General features: G+C 48.4%; 1 protein-coding gene across 2 annotated transcripts in view; it reads right to left on the bottom strand.

Annotated features, from left to right (window-relative positions):
- Positions 1–2,015: 2,015 nt before the first annotated feature.
- The window catches only part of Map3k21 (mitogen-activated protein kinase kinase kinase 21), a 34,657-nt gene continuing 12,613 nt past the window's right edge, over positions 2,016–24,059 (bottom strand). The window contains exons 2-10 of one of the 2 annotated variants that reach the window (XM_008772674.4): positions 21,513–21,693; positions 18,657–18,805; positions 17,072–17,247; positions 14,708–14,948; positions 12,615–12,737; positions 11,103–11,253; positions 9,580–9,677; positions 7,266–8,015; positions 2,016–4,852 (exon numbers count right to left, since the gene is read on the bottom strand). In XM_008772674.4, coding sequence (XP_008770896.3) covers positions 4,488–4,852; positions 7,266–8,015; positions 9,580–9,677; positions 11,103–11,253; positions 12,615–12,737; positions 14,708–14,948; positions 17,072–17,247; positions 18,657–18,805; positions 21,513–21,693 — 2,234 coding nt within the window. In that variant the 3' untranslated portion in view covers positions 2,016–4,487. Of the gene's footprint in view, positions 4,853–7,265; positions 8,016–9,579; positions 9,678–11,102; positions 11,254–12,614; positions 12,738–14,707; positions 14,949–17,071; positions 17,248–18,656; positions 18,806–21,512; positions 21,694–24,059 lie in introns of those variants that run through there. The other variant, XM_039098122.2, reaches the window with a different exon arrangement.

Genomic DNA, 24,059 nt, shown 5'->3' with positions numbered 1-24,059 from the left:
TTACGTAGGTCTCCAGCAGAAGGTGTGGCCCAGATTAAGGTGTGTACCACCATGCCTGGATCTGGAACTTTTATTTGTACCAAGCTGACCTTAAACTCAGAGATCTCCTTACTTTAGTCTCCTGGGATTAAAGTTGTGTGCAACCTTGCCTGGACCTAAGCTTTTCATGGCCACTATGCCTCAAGATCCCTGTGCCAAGATCCAGGTCAGAAACTTGTATCTCTCAGCCTCAAGATCTGGATCACAGGTTAGCCCTCCAGTTCTGGATTGTAGTTCATTCCAGATATAGTCAAGCTGACAACCAGGAACAGCCATTACCCTCTGCTTACCCCGCTGCCATGATACCCAGCTTCTCCAAGCTCCCTCTGCCAAAGGTTGAACCACAGTGGCCCCATACCTTCCTTGACCCCCAAACAAGGCCCTCCCTTGGGTGCTTCAGCCAGTGTTTGCTCACAGTGACATACAGTACTGAATAGTCACACTCTCTAGTCTCAGGGTTGGGAACATTTGGAGCAGATGCCACTGTGTAACCTCCATTCCTCCCCGGCCCTGCAGAACTCAGACTTGCAGTGTCAGCTATGTTACAAGCTGGTTTCCAGAAAATGTCACTATTCAAATGCATATCCTGTGGGCTTCCTCTCTGTGGCCAACCCTCCCTAAAAGAGTGCAAATTCTAAAGTAAAGCCTGAACTTCTTCTCAGCGGACGCCAACCCAATGTCAGGCTGCACAGAGGCCTCCAGGGTCCACACAGAGTTCACACTGCTTTCTTTGAGCTGCCCCTGGAGGCGTTTATTAACTTAGAGAAAACCAGCCAATAACCAGCAGACTCCCCCTCCCCCGTGGCTTGCATGTATGGGTTGGAGGCCGAAAAGCAAGGCAGGATTCGAGTGCAAGTTACCTAATCGCCCTAAGTCTCAGTTTCTTTATCAGCGAGGCGGCAGTCATCCATGCAGACCCTACAGATGGTTCTGGGCAATCCTTAGCCATACAGATGTCTCTATGGTGCTGGGTTTTCCATACCGGAGGCCTCTGACTCACACTTTTCTTTTTTTAACTGAGAAGATGGATGGGGGGAGGGGTTATAGGAGGGTATAAATGTGGAATTTTAAGCAGTTTAGGACCAGGTGAAAATAAAAGCGGGTGAACCCCTGTTCAGAAGTGGACTGGTTACTGTCTGGTGCTGTGGTAAGACATCACGACCAAAAGCAACTTGGAAGGGGAAAGGGTTTGCTTGGACTATTACACTTCCCAAGCACAGTCTATCATGGATGGAAGTCAGGGCAGGGCCTCGAGCAGGAACCTGGAGGCAGGAACAGAAGCAGCCACCATGGAGGGGTCCTACTTACTAGCTGTCCAGGACTTGCTCAGTGCCACCTGCCCAGGGGTCTGTCTTTGATGGCCTGGGTCCTCCCACGTCAATCAGGAAGATGTTCCCACAGACTTGCCTACTGGCCAGTGTAATAGAGGGTTTTTCTCTTTCCTTCAAATTGAGGTTCCTCTTCCAGACGGCTCCAGCTTGGGTCAAGCTGGGATAACACTGAGAAGCCAGGAAGTGATTAAGAACTCCAAGCTGGTGGCTGTGGAGAGGTACCCCACATAACTAGATTTAAATATTTTATTTCTTATTAAATTTGAGTGTGTGTATCACACACATGTGCACAAAGAAGTGTGTGTGTGTGTGTGTGTGTGTGTGTGTGTGTGTGTGTGCATTTAGAAACAGATCAACCTTAGGTATTAACCTCAGAGGCTGTCTGCCTTGGTTTTTGGCACTGGGTCTCTCTTGGCCTTGGGACTTCCTAGATTGGCTGTCCAGTGAGCCCCAGGTCCCCACCTCTCTGTGGGACCACAAGGGCACATCACCAGGATTTGCTGTTTTGCAAGGGTCTGGAGGCGGAACTCAGGTCTCTGCGTCTGCACAGCAAGCCTCATCCCTGCGTGCTCTCCTCACTGAATACAAAGCAAGCCACTGTGACCATTTAGGAGGACATCAGAGCCACTAAACCGACAGACGAGCTGTTTTTAAAAAGTTTATTAAAAAGCTAGACAACATACGTAAACATTTTTGTCAGCCACAGGCTTCTGAGTATAGCACATCCATCCGGGCTCCAGCTGCTAGTCTCTGCGGTGGGCAGAAAAAGCAGAGTATGGATTACACAGGAACCGGGTCTACAGAAAATGAATATTCAGGTTCTGCTAGGTGTGTTAGCACACACAGAAAATCTGGGGTCTCAGTGAAAACCTTCATGAAGACCTGCAGCAGCCGTGGGTAAGATTGGCTCCTTCTGGTGTAGTTATCATTGTAGCATGGCTTCCTTTCTAAATTTATCACAGTTTGGCAAAACGAAGAGAAGGGAGGCTGGGACACAGAGCGAGAGAGGACATGACGGATAGACAGACACGTCTGATTTCACCATCTCTGTCATGCACACATTCCACCAGAGTGCGACAGAAGCAAAACTGAACACAGTATATGTTCCTTCCGTGCACAGGGTATTTGGGTCATGCCCTTTACTTTTAGCTTCTCTTGGAAAGAAGAGGCCAAGCAGTCTGTCCGATGTGACCAATGTTGAGCAAACTATATCCCTGTCACACCACTTAATGGCTACTGAAGTGAGGCAGAATCGCAGACTGGAAACAACACAGGAAGTCTGGTGAAAGCCTGAGGTTTTGCTCCAAGCGTCTGAAACCTGCCTAGAGCAGGCAGTAAGGTCCTCCTCTCAGGTCACCCGCAGACAAACCTGTAAGTGACTTAGATGTCATCATACCTGATTGAATCCCCTTTGAACTTCCGCTATTATCGGTCAACCAAGATACAATGTTAACTAAAACATGAAGGGCTACTGGTAATTTAGTTTCCTACTGTCTGGGACTTTAAGTATTTACTATCTGCCTCACAGATAACTACATTCTGGTGACAGAAGGGGATCACAGTACTCAAGAAGCCCAGACAAGGACACTGAGCTCCTGAAGAGTCACCCAGTCCCAGCGATACGGCGCCCTCTCTGTGAAGTTATGGAAGTGATTCACGAATAGCTTTAAGTTGGTTCCAATCCCATCTGCTATCCAAAGTCACTTCCAGAAGTCACCTGCGTCTTCCCGCCATGCCCACTCACCCCCACAGATGACCCCGCTGGCTCAGGGTTAGATGGAGTGTGAAAAGCTGACTGGAAACCCTGATGGTCCTGCTGTCTCTTGCACAGGTAGTATTGTTAGTGTTGGCAAAACTGCTGGTTCAGGGAGAGATAAGACCACACAACATGTATGTTCATGGTGCGTGGGCTCTTCAAAGATAGCTGGCCATGGATCATTAAATGTTTAAAGGCTTCTAGAACATGAAGAAACTCCCCACTTCTGGCTACTACTGAGCCATTTCTGCAGGGAAACCAGTAAAGCGGCCTTGTGCAGGGTGCCAACTATTAGTGCCTGGTATCAGTGATGCTCAGCAGTTACTGCTAAGGTCTGAATCTGAGACATCCGGGCTCTATTTGTTTGGTCTTCACATAGGAGTGCTGCTTTGGGAGGTTATAGAAACAGGAGAACAAGTTCAGTGAGGATGTGCCCCGGGGCTGTAGCTTGCCCTAATTTCTTCTTTTCTCCCGCTTCCTGCCCACCATGATGAGAAGACACCCCAACAGGCCCTTCCCACGGTTGCACTGATCCCTCTGAAACCACGAGCAAAGTAAATAGTTCCTCCCTTTAAGTTGTTCTAGGGCATTTTGGTTGCCTGATACAAAAAATGACAATATAGTTACATTCAATAAAACCTTTAAAATATTTCAACTTTTAAGTTTGTGTGTGTGTGTGTGTGTGTGTGTGTGTGTGTGTGTGTGTGTGTGTGTGTGCCGTCTGACATGGGTGCCAGGAATTGAACCTGGGTCCTCCAAAAGAGCTAGATGCATGCGTCAGTGTTGAGCCATCTCTTCGAGCCTCAATAAAGCGTTTATAGGTTATATCCTCCTGGAAGAGGGCTATCCTTGTGTACCTCAGGAGTCAACTGGATACACTTCCACATTACAAGGCTACTATTTCCTCTGGGCAGTTTAAATAGGACTCTGCATTACCCCCAGACAGTAGGACCTTTCCCGCCCCCCTCCGTAAATAAACGCTTGCTTTTATCATCACATTGTTACAGCTGAGAAGTGAGTAGCTATGTCTTGGCTTTCTGCTGTGTAAAAGCAGACAACAAATAAAACCCCAAAAGGACAAGAAAAAGAGAGAAAAGATGAAGGCAGGAAGAAAAGACCAGTCACTGCAGTTTTGCCGTGTGCGTGCCCGCTCACGGGCAGGGCACAGGAAAGACTGAAGCAGAGAAACTGGCTCGGATGACCCCACCTCCGCGGATAGTCATTCGGACCTCTGTGTATTTGAAGCCACTGTGTCAGCATCCGCCTCTAGCATCATAGGCCACGCGTCCGAAACATAGCACAAGGCACGCGGTGCCTCCGTGTGACCGCATCAAATGATAATGGCGGGAAGGCAGAGGTCATCAGGTCAGAAAGTCTTTCTCCAGGGCGTAGATGGACGGTTGACACATCACGCTCTTCACTCGACACAAGGGCATGGCACGGTCCTTGTTTTGACCTTCTAAGCTGGTGTCCAGAACCTGGCACCTGCTTCTCTCTTGAGCACCAAGAAAACAGGCAAAGGCTGGCACCGCATGGTCCTTGTCACAGGCCCAGGCAGCTGGAGGTGTTGTCCTCAATGAAGCAGTCTGTGGCCTTTGTGGCGGGGCAGGGCATGCCTGGCACTTGCCCAGAACAACTTGAGGTTGCACAGGAGAGTCCTGGCTGGCCAGGTCTGTTTGAGGTCCAGGGGAGGGAGAGTGTGGTGGCCCATAGTCTCCAGGAGCACCTGAGGGTGAAGAAAGCCAAGTCAGACAGTGTGCAACGAGAAGACCGACTTCTGAAGCAGTGAGTGATGAGAAAGACAGTGACAATTCAAGCAGATAAGGATGCTACCTCGAGTTTCAACCACGTAATTATGTAAACCATCCCCAGCCACCGCCGTGTGTATCCCTAGTGAAGCTATGACATTAGACCCAGGGAAATTCTCCCACCCACTTCACATCTAGGATATCAGACAGGAGCCACCATGCCCAGCTCAAATGGCTTTCCACAGCCATAGCTTCGGAGAATACGTGTAGGACATCAATGTAACTACCTCCACATACAAAAGGAGTGAGTCACAGAAGTACCTGTTCACTGGTTTGTACCCCACTCCTAACTAGAGGAGAGGTGACATAGGTTAACAGTAGACAAACATGTTACCGTGATGTGCCCAAGGTCACATGCAGCAAACCTGAGCATTAGTGTTTACACAGTTAACAGTCATCACCATGACTTGTGCATGTGTCTCCATGTGTGCACATATGTGTATGTGTGTGCATATGTGGTGTACATGTGTGCATGCATACATGTGTAGACACACATGTATGTACGTATTTGTTATCATGTGTGTGATTATGTGGTATGTGTGTATGTCTGTGTGTATGTATATGAATGTGTGTATGCACTCAAGTACATGTATCCATGTGTCTGTGTGTTGTATGTCTATGTGTCTGTGTGTGGGGTTTTTTTGTTTTTTTTTTCTTTTCTTTTTTTTTTTTTCCGGAGCTGGGGACCGAACCCAGTGTCTGTGTGTTGTATGTGTATGTATCTGTGTGTCATGTGTGTGTATCATGTGTGCATATGTGAGATGTGTGTGTGTGTGTCTGTGTGTGTGCATGAATGTGTGTATGCACTCAAGTACATGTATCCATGTGTCTGTGTCATGTATGTGTGTCTTGTGTGTCTATGTTTCTGTGTGTCATGTATATGGTGTGTGTGTATGCATGCATGTGTGTATGAACTCAAGTGCATGTATCCATTTGTCTGTATGTCATGTGTATGTCTATGTATGTCTGTGTCTTGTGTCATGTGTGTGTCTATGTTTATCATGTATGTGTATGTGGTGTGTGTCTGTGTATGTCTCTATGTATGTGTATATGCATGTGTGTATACACGCACACATGTGTGCATGCATGTGCAACATCAGTGCAAGGTAGGTGGTTTAAAGTCAGTCACCCCAAGGCATGTCCACCTATTTTCAGAGACCTGGTCTCTCAGTGGCCTTGGATTTGATGATGTGGCTAGACTGGTTGGCCAGCAAGCCCCAGGCACCTCAATGGTGTGATTACAGGTGTGCACTAGCACACCCAGCTTTTGATATGGATTTTGGGGATTGAATTTTGAGTCCTGTTATGTGCACAGCAAGCATTTTACTTACTGAGATGTTTCCCCAGCCCTAGAGATGGGTCCTCACAGGTGGTTAAGTTAAAATAAGTTCACGTGGGCAGGCCCTAGTGTAGTCTGACTGCGGGCCTTATAGGATTCAGACACAAACACCCAGAAGAACCACCATGTCAGGATATAGGGAGAGGGAGTGGGCAAGCCCCGCAGAGAGGCCTCAGGAAGACCCAGCCCTGCCTACATTCTTGCTGCAACTTCTGCCCTCAGCACAGTGGGGAAAGACGGCCTCGTGCTTAAGCTACTCTTGCTGCAAGCTTTACACAGCAACCTTATGGACACGACAAGGACTGACACAGCCACAGCATGTGACGCCAGAATGTCTCGGGGAAGCCTGAAGACAGCTTTCAGTTAGCATTCAGGTAGGACGGTTAGGATTAGGGTTTGTAGTCAGGTATTAGAGGCAGGATTGGGGTTTGTGTTTAAGTTAGAGGTTAATGTTTAGGGTTAAGGTAGTGTTTAGGTTAGGGTTAGGGTTAGGGGTTAGGGGTTAGGGGTTAGGGTTAGGGTTAGGGTTAGGGGTTAGGGGTTAGGGGTTAGGGTTAGGGTTAGGGTTAGGGTTAGGGTTAGGGGTTAGGGTTAGGGTTAGGCTTAGGGTTAGTGTTTAGGGTTAGGGTTCAGTGTGGGGTGAGTGTTTTATTGTTGGGTTTGGTGGCTGTGGTTCATGTCTGTGGTCTACTCTTCTACTGTCTTTTTGCTGGGATTTGGGCTTGTGACCCATCTCTGGCCCCATGTGTCATTAGTCGCATGGTTTGCACATATGCGATCCTACAATCTGAAGTTACTAGGTCCTGGATGAGCCTCGTTTCAGAATCAATGCTCTGGTGATAATAAAATCACTTCAGAAGGATAATACTCAAGTGCTACTTGAGCTAATTATTAATTGAAATCACTAGAGAAGGGGAAACCCGCTTGTGTAGTCCACACCATTCCTCCCTCTGCAATGTCCTGTCCGCTATCACCCAACTGTTACCACCTACTTTGGGGCCGGAGAGGAATTTCATTAGATCCCATCTGCACACGGTGGCATTCTTTGTCCCCTGCAGTGGAACAGCCTGGCAGTCTCTCCCCTGTCTGCTCCAGGATGGCAGGCGGGACGCTTCTCAACACGCCACAGTCAGCCTTAAGTCTCAGTCCAGGGGTTAGGGTGCTCTCTGGCGCAGCAGAACTAGGATCTGGGGTGATCGTTGTGGGACCACAGGAGACCTGAGTGTTCCCCAATGGTGCCTCCTCTTCGCCAGCCTGCAGCAAACACTTCATGGAGAGAGAGGACTTTGAGAGGAGACTTGTGGCACTCAGCAGGAGAGTGGAGCCATCACTGGGTGCCCTGCCCGCAGATGGCTGCCTCAGAAGTGGACTGGAACTTGTTTGGCACCTGGAGACCAGTTGGACAGCGCCCTCTCCCTTCTTTTCATCCTTGGGTGATGGTTTTGTGGGGACCTGGGCTCCATGTAGTTTCCTGACATCTAGTCCCAAAGCCATTGATGCCAGCAGCACCCCACACTCACACAGAGCTGACTCCGTTTTCTTTTTCAGGAAGGGTGCGCCCACACTGTTCACCGGGGACCCTTTAGAGGGTCCCTCCTCCCGACTCTCAGCCTCTAATGAGTCTTCTCTCTGGCTGTCTTTGCAAAGAGGTAGACCAACATAGGCCTGGCCAGGGGACTTCGTTTGCTTTGGTTTTTTATGTTCTAATCCATCAGGGACAAGTTTCTGCTCTTCACAGGATCCTAAACAGAGGGACAAACATAAACACTGCAGAATGATTGCAGGGCAAACACCACCACTGAAACTGTGCACCAACACCCTAGAACCCAGGAGTTGCCACACTGCACAGAACATGCACAGGTCTTTCAGTGGCAGAACTCTGGTGAGAAGAGCCCAGAGCCCTGGGATGCAGGCACCCAAGGCTTGTATGAAAGTTATCAGTGCTTCCTGCCTTAGGAAAGTGTCCCTCATCAGCAGTGATGACAGAAATCAGTATGGAAACAGAAGCACCAAGATAGAAACACACATATGCACCACCACACACATGCATGCACACACTTGTGCACACACTCATGCACACACAAACACAGATTTGCACTCATACACACATCTGCACACACACCAATACACACATGTATGCACACACACACCAATACACACATGTGCGTGCACACCCGTCCCATTCCACAAAACGTACACATTGTATCGCTTCACCAAAGTGCACAGCCCCATCCCACTCTCACTTTGCACTCAGGACTGCTACACAGCACCCTGTGGGTTCTCAAGTGTAGCACCCAACCCAGTGGCAATTAAAACACCCAAGTTCTTGCCCAACCTGGGGCAATACCAAAAGTCCAAAGAAGGAGCCAGAGTGCTGCTGTGTGACGGACCTGTCCCCAGACTGGAGCTATTGCTATGGAAGTGTGGGGAGGTGATTCTTCAAGGAGGCGGAGCCCTCTGGGGGTCACCAAGTCAAGGAGGAGGGTGAAGGTCAGCAAGTGCAGTAGCTAAAGAAGAAGGTGAAGCCTCCTGCATGTATGCAGCAGTAGCAACAGCCACCTTGTGCTGAGCTCCACCGTAAGACACAGAAGACCTCCCTGGTTCTCCAGAGTGGCGTCCTCTGGCACGTAAACCCACTGTCTTCTAGATGGCCACTCTCATCAGGAAAGCCGCTCTCTACAAGACAGCACACTGGTTTCTCTGAACACAGGCCTGCATTTCCCATGAGGACCTCTGCTCATGGAGCTCCCTTCCCTCCACTGATGGCCCTGATGCTGTGGCACTGCCACTCCAACCCCTTGCTTACCGAAGGGGTCCCTCCAGAGGAAGGGACAAGGAGAGAGAGAGCACAGCACCCAGAACAGGCCCACCACCCGCACCTCCAGTTTCACCACAGTGTGAAAGGCCGTCGGAAACACTCAGGCAGAAAAGACCAGTTCTTCATGCTAACAGCCGTCTCTGAAGGTTTTCAAAAATTTATGTCTTGAACTCATTCTACACAGAACACAGCCCCAGCCCGTCCTTCATCTGGTCAATTTCTACGCCATATTCACGAGGTCTATACAGTTAAGTAGAATACCAGCTTTTTCTGGTAAGACGTGGAGCTGTGAACTCTATCTCCCCCAAACTTGGGGAACCCATTTCCTTAGGGCCATGAAGTCTGGATGCAAAATAACCTCTGGGCTTAAGTAACGCTCTAAAGGACCTGCTGTCATCCTTTCAGCAACCTTAAGGGCCACACAAGGTAATTCAGAGCCCTGAAAGTTGAGAGCATCCCAGCACATCTGCCTCCTGAGACACAGTTACCTGGCTGGTCCACAAACAGTGAAGCCAAGGGTGTGGTTTTCTGGCTTTTTATTAAAAGAGACGACCAAGGGCTGTTGCCATCTGAGAGAGGTCTGACCCTATGAGAGAAAGACATGTGTGTTCACATCATCGTGGAACTTCAGGACATACAGACGCAGCAGATACATGCTAGGGATAAAGGTTTTGGTATATATGAGGGGTGTGTGTGTGTGTGTGTGTCTGTCTGTGTGTCTGTGTGCCTGTGTGTTTATGTGCACGCCTGTGTGTTTGTGTGCCTGTGTACGTGTGTTTCTGTGCATGTGTGGGGGGGTGTGCATGTGTTTGTGCATGTGTGCATGTGTGTTCGTACACACATATGTATGCATGTGTGTGCATGTGTATGCGTGTCTGTGAGTATGTGCGTGAATGTGTGTTTCTGTGCATACATGCATATGTGTGCGCATGTGTGTTTCTGAATGCATGTGTGTGCTTGCTTGTGTGTGCCTATGTGCATGCGTGCACATGCATGTGTGTATGAGTGGGTGTGTATGTGCATGTGTGCATGTGTGTATGTATATGTTTCTGCGCATGCATGCGAGTGTGTACACACATAAGGAGAACAGAAGCTGATGTTGTACATCTTCCTCAATTGCTGTCTATTATTATATTGAGACAGGGTCTCTCAGTTCTGGCTAGAGTACCAAGCCAGTTTGCCCTAGAGGTTCCTTGTCTCTTCTAAGTCTTCCTTAAAAGGTCTTTCTTTTTTTTTTTTTCCCCCCGGAGCTGGGGATCGAACCCAGGGCCTTGCGCTCGCTAGGCAAGCACTCTACCGCTGAGCTAAATCCCCAACCCCTTAAAAGGTCTTTCTTAGACCCATGGGATCCTCTCCCTTAGTGCCATGAAGTCTGAGTCTAAGGTCTTGATGGTCTGATGCTACAGATGGCTGCCATGCCTGCCCAGCTTTTATATGAGTGCTGGGGATTGAACTTGGGATCTCTTGCTTGCCAGACAAGGACATCATCGGCCAAACACCTCATCCCACCAGCAGTATTTTTAAAGATACAAAGAGAATATCCCTTTGTGCCTCGGAATTTCGAAGACCTAATAAAATCTTTTACAAATATTTTAGATTTATTTATGGGTATAAGTGTTTTGCCCAAACAAATGCATGGACACCACATGGGTGCCTGGTACCCACAGCGGTGGGAAGAGGGTGATGGAACCCCTGTAACTGGAGACAGCGGTGGCTGTGAGCTACCATGTTGGTGCTGGGAATCAAACTTTGGTCCTCTGCAGGACTGAGCAATCTCTCCATAAACATCCCCATACGTAAATTATGAAGTGACAAACACAGATGCCAAATTACGTACTAATCATTACTTCATGATGTCAGCTCAACCTGCTGCAGAATGTTAATATCCAGCTGTCTCTGCATCAATCTAATTGCTTCCCAAGAGGCAGGTCGAGCAGCATGGTCACATGTAACCGGATGTGTGCCGTGTACCCAGTACCATAGGTCATGTGCCCCCTCTTCACACCCTTACCGCTCTCGCCCTTCTGGTCTTCCCTTCGTTTGGATGGAGCTTGGTCCCCACGTACAACCTTTTCTCTTGAAATTCCTTTTCACGACTTCAAAGTCTTCTTGTCGGAAGACCACGTTCCTTCCCCGGGTTTTATTGTTCTCATCTGAAGTTACTACACAGGAAAGCCACTGTTACTTCTGGTTTTACTAACGAGCCCCCAGAATCCATGCAGGCTCTAGACGGAGTGAAGGCTCCTGACAGAACAGTTGGAGAACTGAATTTTGTATTGAGGGTTGGGAGGTAGCTAAGTACAAAGGAATGTACCAGAAGTATAAAGACAGGAGAATCTGCAGGCTACCAGCCAACAGGTCTGGGAACCGGTCTCAAAGAAGGTGAGAGCTAGGGACCCACATCTGAGCCCAACCTCCAGTTTCCACCCTCTCTGTGACACTTGAACACATGCATGGACGTACACTGTACACACACACACACACACACACACACACACACGGATTCCTTTAAATCGATGTGACTAGTGTTGGGCACGGTGGCACACGCCTTTAATCCCAGCACTCGGGAGGCAGTAACTCTCTGAGTTCAAGGCCAGCCTGGTCTACAATCATTGTAAAACTTTTACAATTTTAAAGTTTTTAAGACTTGTGTGGTTCTCCGTGCTTACATGGAGGGGAATTCCATAGAGACAGACATCGAAATTTTGTCCAGACATTTGCCTTTTAGAAATAGGACTTTTGTAGACAGGGAAACACATCTTCTTTACATTGGTTCTGGAGGCAGGTTAAGTTCCTGAATGCGTTGCTTCTGGGGCCTCCCATACTTAGGTAAGCAACTGCTCTACCCCTGAGCATATCCACCACCACCTCAGCAGAAGAGACGATACTCTCTGGTGTCTCAGTGTCTTCGAATGACCTGGACTCCTCCCTCCAGGTCCTCACTGCATTGACATGATGTCAAATGTATGGTCAAGAGCAAATGGCCTAAGACCCAAGACTAACTTCTTTTTTTTTTTTTTTTTTTTTTTTTTTTTGGTTCTTTTTTTCGGAGCTGGGGACCGAACCCAGGGCCTTGCACTTCCTAGGTAAGCGCTTTACCACTGAGCTAAATCCCCAGCCCCCCAAGACTAACTTCTTTGTGGTTTTTATTTCTTTCTTTTTTTTTTTCTTTTCTTTTTTCTTTTTTTTTTTTTTTGGAGCTGGGAACCGAACCCAGGGCTTTACGCTTGCTAGGCAAGCGCTCTACCACTGAGCTAAATCCCCAACCCCTATTTCTTTTTTCCTCTCTTTCAGACGGGTCTCCTGTGTCTCAGGCTGGTCTTGAACACCTTATACAGCTGAGGCTGCCTTTGATTTTTCTCCTTCTACTACAAGTGCTGGGATTACGGAGTGTGCCACCACAGCCCGCCTCAGGGCCAGCTGCTCTTTCCACGTCTTCACCACTGTTTGCTCACCACCCTCTCCTCACACAGACCCATACCCATTCTGTGTGACCACACTAGGTGAAGGGTTGAAAGCTCACACTGAATCGCCCGGAGGCGGGGGAGCATCAGGGGGCTGCCGGGTGGGCTGCACAGTCCGCTGTCTGAGCTCCGGCGCTTGTCCAGGGTTGGGGAAGCCTGCACTGTGATCTTGTGCTGGAAATCTGAAAAGGAAAAGAACCAGCTTTTCAGGGATTTTCATTATTTTCCTCGAAGTCTTTTCATAACCAGACAGCAACTCTTTCAGCCACGTAGACTAATTCCTGAGCGTGTTTCTTAGCATGGCCTTGTGTCCCTTCTCCAAGTCTCAACAGGCAGTGGCACACTATTCTGTTAGGCACAAGGAGGGTGTGTGTTCATTTCCCTCTGCTCTGTGACTGTGGATGTGGCTGGCTGCTCCATGCTCCTGCCTTAAACCCCTGAGATGATGCCGGCCACCTGCTGCAGTGGGTCTAACCATCACCTTTGTCAGGGTGACTCAGTGCAGCCACGGACACTTCCTGCACTAAAGTTTCCTTTCTGTTGGTGCTGCAGGCCTGGGGAACAGGGCAAGAGAGAGGTAGAATGATTATCCAAGCCAAGTTGGCTCAGTCTAGAACCCAGGGTATCAGTGTCTAAAAGATACAAAATTACATTACATTACTGTGTGGCAAAGCTCCCGGCCTTTGCATACCTGGCCCTCAGTTGGTGAGGCTGTTTGGATAGATATGGGAGGCAAGGCCTTCCCAGAGGAAGGTATGTCACTGGGGGAGGGCATTGAGAGGTTAAAAACTCATTTCTGCTCTCCTGTGCTCTCTCTTCTTCTCTCTCTCTCTCTCTCTCTCTCTCTCTCTCTCTCTCTCTCTCTCTCTCTTTCCTTCCTGGCTGACATATGATATATATCGTGCACACACACACACACATACATACATACACACACACACACACACACACACACACACACACATGCACAAACAACTGGACTTCATTGGATTTTGTTCCCTCTGATTTAGGTGTAAATTAAAATGTGCTGCTTCGGAGCCTGTACCAACTGGTGGAGACCGGAAACTCTTTACTTTGATTTTATGTATACTTGGGATACAATGTCAAAAGAGCCATAGGGCAGAGGGACTTCAACCCATCATCACGTCAAAGCTTCCCTTTCACCAGGCTTTCTCCCACAAATTCTGAAGAAAGTATTAACGATACAAAGTATACTTCCCAAGTGCAGCATGGGAATTGTCAGCAGAATACTATAAAAGTTCAAGAAGTTTGCTATGTTGACCCCGAGAAGGTCAATCTATACCCCTCGGCAAGTCTTTCTGAATCTCTGGCCATTCCAACAGCTATTTCTTCATTACCAAAGCTGCCCCGTTCTGGGTAAAGCACAGGTAAGAGTGTGTCTGCACTCACAAGCACATACTAAGGGTGAAGGCGCCAAACGCCAGCAGGTGGTCACAATCCTGGGCCAGAATTGCAACCTGTGCCGCCATCCTGTGGTCAAAGGGGGCTACTGCATGCTAAATCCTCTGCGTAAGTGAAGTCCTCACAGCTGCAGATACTTGGGTCCTCTTTAACTGAAATCTTGTATCAGGTGCCAGAAAGAAATAAAAATGTAGCTGAAATGCCCTCTTTGTTTTCAGAAAGGGAAATACCAAATGCTGGAAAGTCCAGGATTTTTTTTTTTTTTTGAGAATCTTACAAAAAAAAAAAAAAGTCAATTATTTGAATTCTGCCTCAAAAAACGCATCAGCTGAGCAAGGGGCTGCCCTTAGGAATTCGGAATGTTGTTCCGTCTCCATCATTGAAGAGTGAGGGTTCTGACTGAGTTCTGTTAGTCGTTTCCCCGTATGAGTTTAGGAACTCATACATGTTAACTGCCGCAGTACACCCAGGACACAGCACAAATATTAACTATGACAAAGGAGCGGTTCTCCTTTTTACTCCGCCTGGGACTCCAGCACACGTTAATAGCGTCACTCACAACTAGGGTGTGCCTTCCCAGTTAATATCGAAATTCCTTCACAGACATGCCCAGCGGTTTGCCTCTTAGGTGAGTCCAGACACCCATCTCTGACGCTCCATGCTGAGAGACAAATATTCAGACGCAACGACAGCACCCAACTTCTGTCTCCCCGGTCCTGAAGGCACAAACCTGAAGGCAGGCTGATGCGGTGGCCGTCTTTGAGCCTGAGCCGGCCCCTCCTGAACCTCCCCTTCCTCTTCTTCACGTGCGGCGCCTCCTGGCTCAGTTGGAAGATGAGCACGTTCAGCTCGCGCTCCAGCACGTCGATCTCACGCTCTGCGAGCTGCTGCTCCCGGCGTCTGAGCAGCAGTTCCTGCGATTTCTGTTGCAAGGCAGCTCGACTTAGCTCTTCCTCTCGGGAACGCAGCTCCTGCAAAGTCAGGCCCAAAAGGAGATCAACATAGGCTTCCTGTACTGCTCCCAGAGGCCCTCACAGCGAGCGCACTGCACCCAAGATGGCTGCCGGTAACCTAGCCTATTATTAACCTAGGGGAAGCCAATGCCAGGTCCCTTCTCCTCTGTTAGTTCCTGACAGGGAAAGGCGTCGCTCACGTTCACATCCGAGGTGATCACTGCTTTGTCTTCATCTCTAGCCTTTATGAGCGGGTAACACACCAGTTCTCAACCTATGGGTCAAATTTCAGACCTCTTGAATATTCGATATTTACATCACAATTTATAAGATTAGCAAAATTACAGTCATAAAGAAGCAACAAAATAATTTTATGGTTGGGAGACACCACAGCATAGAGAACTAAGGATATTCTATTATGCTTGCAAACAGGAGCCTAGGATAACTGTCTCCGGAGAGGCTCCACCCAGCAGTTGACTAAAACAGATGCAGACAGCCACAGCCAAATATTAGATAGAGCTTGGGGAGTCTTGTGGTTGGGGGAACCACAAGATTGAGGAGTCCAGAGGGATAGGAATTCCACAAGAAGATCAACACAGACAACTAACCTAGACCCTCGGAGGCTCCCAGAGGCTCAACCAGCCAAAGAGTGTACAAAGGTTCCACCCAGGACCCCTGCAAATTTGTAGCAGATGTGTAACTTGGTCTTTATGTGGGTCCCCTAACAATGGATGGGGGCTGTCCCTGAAACTGTTGTCTACCTGTGGATCCTGTTCTCCTAACTGGGCTTGCCTCCAGTGAAGAGATGTGCCTAGTCCTACAGTGACTTGAGGTGCCAGGATGGGGTGATACCCAGGGGGACGTCCCAATCCTCAGAGATGAAGAGGAACGGGGGACAGGAGAGGGGCCTGGAGGAAAGGGGCTGTGATCTGGATGTAAAGTAAATACGTAAATAGATTAATGGAAAAAGAAATAAAGCATTTAGGAAGTCTGCAGACCACTGAACTAACATATCAATCATACATCAATAGTCATCAACAAAGAACATCTGTGAGTGACCTAATTTACTTATTTATGCTTGAGTCCTGGTCTCTGTAGCTCAGGTTGGCCTCAAGCTCAGTGAGTTTCCACGGATGACCTGGAACTTCTCCTCCTCCTGCCTCTACCTGGTGAGCGCTCTGAGGAACAAGCTCCTGTTATTCACACTCTCAGATTTATGAGGTTCCGGGATAGAACCCAGGGCATCTTGAACCCCAGGCCAACCCTCTACCAACCAAGCTGCATCCCTAGCCTCGTGAACGACCCATTTCACAATACAGTCTACAGTTACAACCCAGCGAGTTAAAGGATAATACTCGTAGTTACATGTTATGACTAATGCTCATACTCCTGCAGACTTCATGTGTGTTCTGTAATGTGAGCATGTGTGTGCTGTGCGGTAATCATATGTGTGCTGTGATGTGAGCATGTGTGTACTGTGTGGTGATCATCTGTGTACTGTGATGTGAGCATGTGTGTGCTATGTAGTGATCATGTGTACTGTGCTGTGAGCATGTGTGTACTGTGTGGTGATCATCTGTGTACTGTGATGTGATCAGGTGTGTACTGTGTGGTGATCATCTGTGTACTGTGATGTGAGCATGTGTGTACTGTGTGGTGATCATCTGTGTACTGTGATGTGAGCATGTGTGTACTGTGTGGTGATCATCTGTGTACTGTGATGTGATCATGTGTGTACTGTGTGGTGATCATCTGTGTACTGTGATGTGAGCATGTGTGTACTGTGTGGTGATCATCTGTGTACTGTGATGTGAGCATGTATGTACTGTGTGGTGATCATCTGTTAATGTGATGTGAGCATGTGTGTGCTGTGTGGTGATCATCTGTGTACTGTGATGTGAGCATGTGTGTGCTGTGCGGTGATCATGTGTACTGTGATGTGAGCGATCATGTGTGTGCTGTGTGGTGATCATCTGTGTGCTGTGATGTGAGCATATGTGTGCTGTGGTGATCATCTGTGTACTGTGATGTGAGCATGTGTGTACTGTGTGGTGATCATCTGTGTACTGTGATGTGAGCATGTGTGCACTGTGCAGTGATCATGTGACCACGTGTGCACTGTGTGGTAAGACCTCTCTCACCTTCTCCTTGGTTCGAAGCTCACTGAACATTTGCTGAATCTCCAGTTTCCAGTCTTCCTGCATGGAATGGAAGGACTCCTGGGGCAAGTCGGTCAGCACTGCCTCTTCGATCGCAGTCAGCTGTTTAAGAATCAAGGCAAACGAGGGGCGGATATGAGGGTCTTGTTCCCAGCACTCTGCGACAAACGAGAATCACATTACTTTCCTCTCTCGGTACAGCAACAATCATCTCCCAGACGGCTGAGTGCCCAGATTGACACCTGTCACTCCAAACCAGGAGTCCCTGTCATCTGCGGTGTAAGCTCCTAGAAATCCTAAGTGCACACCAGTAAGCCCCTGAGTGCCCGTGTCCCAGCACCCATGTCCCAGAGACACAGAGGCCGGTCGAGCATACACGCTTGGTTTTGTCTCTGTTTCTGTTTTGTGTGCTGAGGCCCAGCTGCCGTGGCAGAATGACATGGCTGTGAATCACAAGCCCCGAAACCAAGGTCTGAGAACGTTGTGATCAAAAATGAAGTTCTAAGAAATAACGACGTTGGGCACAGTGGCTTGTGCCAGCAATTCCAATGCCAGGGAGGTCGAGGCAGGATCCAAAGCCCAGGCTGGATTACATAGTGAATTTGCAGACAGCCTGGGCTACAGAGTGAGTCTGAGGACTCCGTGAAATATATAATAGAGAGTGGGTTCAAGGCCAGCCTGGTGCACATAGCAAAACCCTATCTTAAGAAGAAATTAAAATATCACAAATCAAACTGACAAGGTTAACTTCAAGCTCACAGAGTGAGGGAGCTTTAATAACAAGAGTGGAGTCACTACATCCAAGCTGAGGCCTGAAAAATGTTTTTCGTCACTGCCTGGATAGCTTAGAGCCAGCTGAGGGCTCTGCTGGGGGACACTAGGACAGTGAGGGAAGGCAAGGCACCCCGATAAAGCTCATGGATTTTAGGCTGCACAGCTGACAGTGCCTGGGCCCTAGCTCTCTAGCAGAAGTTCTTAGAACAGCACGCTTAAAAGCAATTGGATTTTTTTCTTTTTTGAGACAGGGTCTCATATTAGCCCAGGCTGGCCTGGGAACTCAAAGCAATCCTCCTACCTTGAATCCTGGGATTACTGACATGAATCACTGCTTGCAGCTTAACATTTCCTCAGCCTTTTAAACTTTATACATTTGTTTGTTTGTTTGTTTGTTACGTGTGTGGGTTCAGGTGTGCCACTGCATATAGTTAGAAGTCAGAGGAACACACATAGGAAGCTGAACTCAGACCGTCAGCCTTGGTGGCAAATGTCTCTTTTAAAAAAAAAAATTAGTGATGGTGTATACATCATACAGCTTTCTGCCTGCATGTATGCCTACAGGCCGGAAAAGGGCATCAGATCTCATTACAGATGGCTGTGAGCCACCATGTGGTTGCTGGGATTTGAACTCAGGACCTCTAGAAGAGCAGTCAGTGCTCTTAACCACTGAGCCATCTTGCCAGCACACACATTGCTTTTTTTTTTTTTTTAATAGATTTTTAAAAAAAGTATGTGTTCCTATGCGTGACTTTCCTTGGCCAGGTTCTCTTAGATCAGGGCTGAACATTACCTTTCATGAGTTTTGCAAATGGTTCAGGGCAGGTGGAGGGAATGGGCAGCGTGAGCTTGTTGACGGCCACCCCGTATGCCACAGCCAGTCCATCGATGCCCCGGTATGGGACCTCACCCGTGAGCAGCTCCCACAACAGCACTCCATAGCTGGAAAGCAAAGTCCCTATTAGTGACTGGGGCTCCTGAGCCTGCCCCGCTCCCAGCAGACCCAAAGCCACTGCTCTCCCAGGGTAAGGGGTGGCTCTGTCCCAGAACCATCTGGGAGACTGAGGCGGGAGGATTATGAGATCCAGGCTAGACTGGGCCGACACGGTTCAACTCTATCCTAAGAATTCCCCCAGAAAAGATCTGGAGAGATGGCTCAGCAGCTAAAAGAGCGCTGGCTGCCCTCCTAGAGGACTCTGAATATATTCCCAGTGCCAACACAACAGCTTGCAACTGTCTCCAGCTCTGGTCCTAGGGGATCTGACGGCCTTCTCATGTGTCACAGGCACCGTATGTTTGTGGCCCATAAAGCACAGTATCTCCTTTCAAAGTCGGTTATGAGACAGTAATTTGTTCAAGGCTCTAGTGAGAGGCCTGGCCTCAAAGCAAGGTAGAAAGTGATCGAGGAAGACATCTGAGGTTGAACTCTGGCCTACACACAGACACACCCACACAGAGACACATACACAGAGAGACACACCCACGGATGCGCACACGCAAACAAGTGCTCACACACCCATGAATCATAAAACAAGCTTGAGAAGTATGTTTACCTCTGGAGACCTCTGGAGTATTAGAACCCAGGTGAACACGTGTGAACACGTCTGAACACATGTAAGAGTGTGTGAACACATCTGAAACCATGAAGCACAAAAGCCTGCCTTCTGTCTGCATGGTACCAGCAGGAACATTTCTATATGGCTTTTCCATGCCTCTTTGCTTGTGGTTAATCCTTCTCCCAGCCCCCTGTGTCCCCACCTCCCCTTCCCTCCCTTCCTGAACCTTCCCACCCCCATTCCCCTCTACTCTCCATTAGCTAAGTCCTATTATCCTGTGCCTTGAAGGGATCCTCTCCCAATGTCTCCTCCCTCATTTCCTGGCTTCTACGAGCCCTGCAGTTTTAAATTAGGAGCCTACAACCAACCAGGAGGGAGAACGTACAGTATCTGTCTTTCTCACCTGGGTTACTTTGCTCAATATAATTTTGTCCGATTCCATCAATTTACCTCCAAGACCAACCTACCACGCAAGATGGGCCCACTCATACAGCTGTGGCAAGATGGCAATGGGGGGGGGGTAGCTCTGGTTGGATTTAAGAAGAGTCTCTGCCAAGGACATCATGTATAGAAGGGAGGGAGTGACTTCAGTGGACACGAAGATTGAAATGTCGATTGTGACTTTGGGAGTTTGACATATCCAGGTTTAAAGAAAGGTTTTCTTGCTTATCCTGTAGCTTCTTTGCCACTCTGATAAAACCTGAAAGAAACCAACTACTGGGGCAAAAAATGTATCCTCACTCAGAGTTTCAGAGAGTTCAGCTCACCATGGTGGGGAACATGTGGGGAAGCAGGTTTAGTCCACATCATGGAATGCACCACCATGTCTGGCCTGCTACATAAGAGACATCCACTCCACTCCCCCCCACCCCGTCTCTCTGTCTCTCTGTCTCTCTGTCTTTCTCTCTCTGTCTTTCTCTCTCTGTCTTTCTCTCTCTCTCTCTCTCTCTCTCTCTCTCTCTCTCTCGCTCGCTCACTCGCTCGCTCGCTCACTTACTCTCTACTTCCTGGATGACATGATATGGGCAGCTTTGTTTCTCTATAAATCTCCCTCCCATAATGCTCTGCCTCACCCTATGCCCAAGAAAGAACAGAGGCAAATGCTCATGGCTAGAAAGCTCAAACTCCGAGCCCAAACAAACCTTCCCTTCTCACAGCTTGATCGTCTCAGGAATTTTTTCACAGCTACCGAAAGCTGACTAGAAACACAGAAAGCGTGAGGCATTGCTGTGGTGAAGCCTGAGAAGTGTGGTAGAGTTTGTAGAAGGAGCCTAGAGAAAGCCTAGAGTGCTGGAAGCCAAAAATTAATGGGCAGCTCTTGTGGGACACAAGACGAGGATTCTGAAAGAAGTGTTCTGTGCTCGAAGAGCTCCGACAGGAATAACTCGGACAAACCTCTTGATTACATTCTGGCAATAGCTACAATTTTGCCCTCAGACTTCGACTGAGGCTGAAATTTAAAGGCAGGAAACTCAGCAATCTGAGAGGGAAGATTTCAACACAGCCTAACATTTGGGTCACAGCATGGTTATCACAGGCAATGAGGGTCAGGAGCAAAAATAGATGGATGGATGGATGGATGGATGGATGGATGGATAGACAGACAGACAGACAGACAGACAGACAGACAGACAGTGGAAATAATTCCAAACACATTAGCCAGAAAAACGGTGTTTTCAAGTGGCAGGCAGGTCTAGTTGTTAAAGAGATTATCAGCATTAAGAAAAAGACACTTTGCACAGGGACAGCTGGGGAAAGCCTGCTGTCTCTTAAGTCTGTGGAGCAGCTTCTGTCTGCCACAAGCTTCCAGCCACAATTTGGCCTCTTCAAGAACCAAAGTTCATGGATGCTTCACAGTCCAAGCATCGGTGAACAGAGACCTCTGAAACCCTGAGCCAAAATAAAACCCCGCCCCCCCACTTAATGTAATCGCCCCAGACATTGTTATCTCAGGACAGAATGCTGGGCAGCAATCTCTTGTCCCCGTCTGACTCCACACCACTCACAAACTATTCACCATGGCAGAGTCACCGAGGCCCTGCAGACTCAAAGACAACAGTTGGAAGTTACAGATGGAGCGGGCACGTTCTCACCTCCAGATGTCGCTGCCCTTGGAGAACAGGGAGGACCTGATGACCTCAGGAGCCATCCAGGCGTAGGTTCCTGCTGCGCTCATCCTGGTGGTCCTGTGCCATTCCCTCGCCAACCCGAAGTCCGTGATCTTCAGGGTCTTGTTGCAAATGTCATCGTGCTCTATCTTCTCCAGCAGCAAAACTACAGGGAAAAGAGCAGGAAGGGTCTTGGCACATGGTATGACCACCAGCTCAAGTCTTTAAGTCACCTTTCATTTTACTTTATATGTTTGTAGCGTTTGTATATGCTTGCCCCAAGGAGTGGCACTATTAGAAGGAGAGGTCTTTTTGGAGTGGGTGTGGCCTTGTTAGAGTGGGTGTGGCCTTGTTGGAGTAGGTGTGGCCTTGTTGGAGTAGGTGTGGCCTTGTTGGAGTAGGTGTGGCCTTGTTGGCATAGGTGTGGTCTTGTTGGAATGGGTGTGGCCTTGTTGGAGTGGGTGTAGTCCTGTTGGAGTAGTCACCATGAGTATGGGCTTTAAGACCCTCATCCTAGCTGCCTGGAAGCTAGTCTTCTGCTAGCAGCCTTCCTCCTGCACTATGCCTGCCCAGATGCAGCCATGCTCTCTCCTTGATAATAATGGACTGAACCTCTGAACCTGTAAGCCAGCCCCAACTAAATGTTGTCCTTTCTAAGAGTCGCCTTGGTCATGGTGTCTGTTCACAGCAGTAAAACCCTAACTGAGATGATTTTCAATAGCGAAATTCTTTCCATTTAAAAAACCATTTTGATCATAGAGACTTGTATATAAAACTCTTCTTCCTGCATGGGCTATGATTCCTTCTCTCCCCTAGTCTCCTGATTACTCCTCACCAAGTATGATCCCAGCACCCCATGGAGGAGGCCCTCCTGTCCTGGGATGACGTTCACGGGATCCGCTCCTGAATGAGGTCACCCTTGGGAGGCCATCTGTCCATGAGGTCTGGGCTGCCAATGTCAAGACCTCCCACTCACCCTATGATGATGTCCACTTAGCCTGGCATGACTCAGACAGACAGATAAGAGCAGAGCAGGCTTTTTCCTTTGTTCTGTATTATTTGTTCTATTTTATTAGGAGGGCACAGTGCTGAGCCTGTCAAGGAACCCTGCCCCAGGTCCCTAGCAAAAAAGAATAATTTCAGATGGAGAAGTAGAATTTAAAGATGGAGTTTTCATTGTGGTGTGAGATGTGAACATAAGATGCCAGCTCTTTTCGATGATAAATAAATAAATGTTAGATAAATAATAATAAATTACCATCCCACGACAGCCGCCAGAGTCAAGGAGAACGAATTCGCGTTTCTGCCACTTTATTTAACTTACAGGTAAAGGCCAGGTAAAGTTTTTAAGAGAATGTTCCAGCATGGTACAGCTTAGGCAGAAAGTAAATGATTCTTAGGGGCGAGAGCCTTTCACCAAGACATCTCAAATAAGATCAGTCACCAAGGCCAACGCGACAAGAAAAATACACGTCTCACTCCAAGACATTCCGTCTGCATCAGAGCAGAGCCTTTCCCGCTGAATGCACAGGAGACTGCACCAATGGGTGACATATTAACGTAGCTCATTATCAAACGCTGGCCTCTGCAAAAGCCTACAGACATCTGAACCCATGGAGATGGACTGTGAGATACCAAGGCCTCACTGAGCTAGAAATTCAGACAGCAAACCACCTGGGTCAGCCCGCACCTGCTGACGCCTGCCCGGCCCTCTTGCTTGTCTGTTACTTTTTTTTTTTTACCTATATTTCTCTCAGATAAACTTAACTCCAGAAACTATTTAATCACTCCCCCAGTGCCCACAGCAACACTGTACACTGTACACCTCAACATACGCTAGGCTAGCCTTCATCAATGCTAGTCAGTCAATCCGCCACGGCGGCAATCATCTCCTACTGAGTAGAGCTGTTTCTCCAGCCAGTCAGTCAGGGAAGAACTAAGACTTCCAATTTACAGTCCAAAAATGTCACTGGAGATCCCAGGGTTATACGCAGAGATGTCCCTGCGTACTGACTGGTTTTGTGTGTCAACTTGACACAACCTGGAGTTATCACAGAGAAAGGGGCCTCAGTTGTGGAAATGCCTCCGTGAGACCCAGCTGTAAGGCATTTTCTCAATTAGTGATCAAGCGGGGAGGGCCCAGTCCATGGTGAGTGATGCTGTCCCTGGGCTGGTGGTCCTGAGTTCTATAAGAAAGCAGGTCAAGCAAGCCAGGGGAAGCAAGCCAGTAAGCATCGCCCTCCATGGCCTCTGCATCAGCTCCCGCCTCAAGTTCCTGACCCTGCTTGAGTTCCTGTTCTGGCTTCCTTTGGTGATGAACAGCAATGTGGAAGTGTAAGTTGAATAAACCCTTTCCTCCACAACTTGCTTTTGGTCGTGGTAGGTTTCGTTTTGTTGTTTTGTTTTATTGTTTGTAACAGCAATAGAAACCCTAGCTAAGATACCCCGTGTGGAGGATCTCTGACTTTCTCCAGCCCTGCCATGTTGTCCCCAAAATGCCTGCTGAATGGCTGGGTGCTGGGACAGTTCCTC

This window comes from Rattus norvegicus, chromosome 19 (assembly GCF_036323735.1).
Source record: "Rattus norvegicus strain BN/NHsdMcwi chromosome 19, GRCr8, whole genome shotgun sequence".
Taxonomy (NCBI): Eukaryota; Metazoa; Chordata; class Mammalia; order Rodentia; family Muridae; genus Rattus; species Rattus norvegicus.
This window is presented reverse-complemented; position numbering and strand designations above follow the sequence as displayed.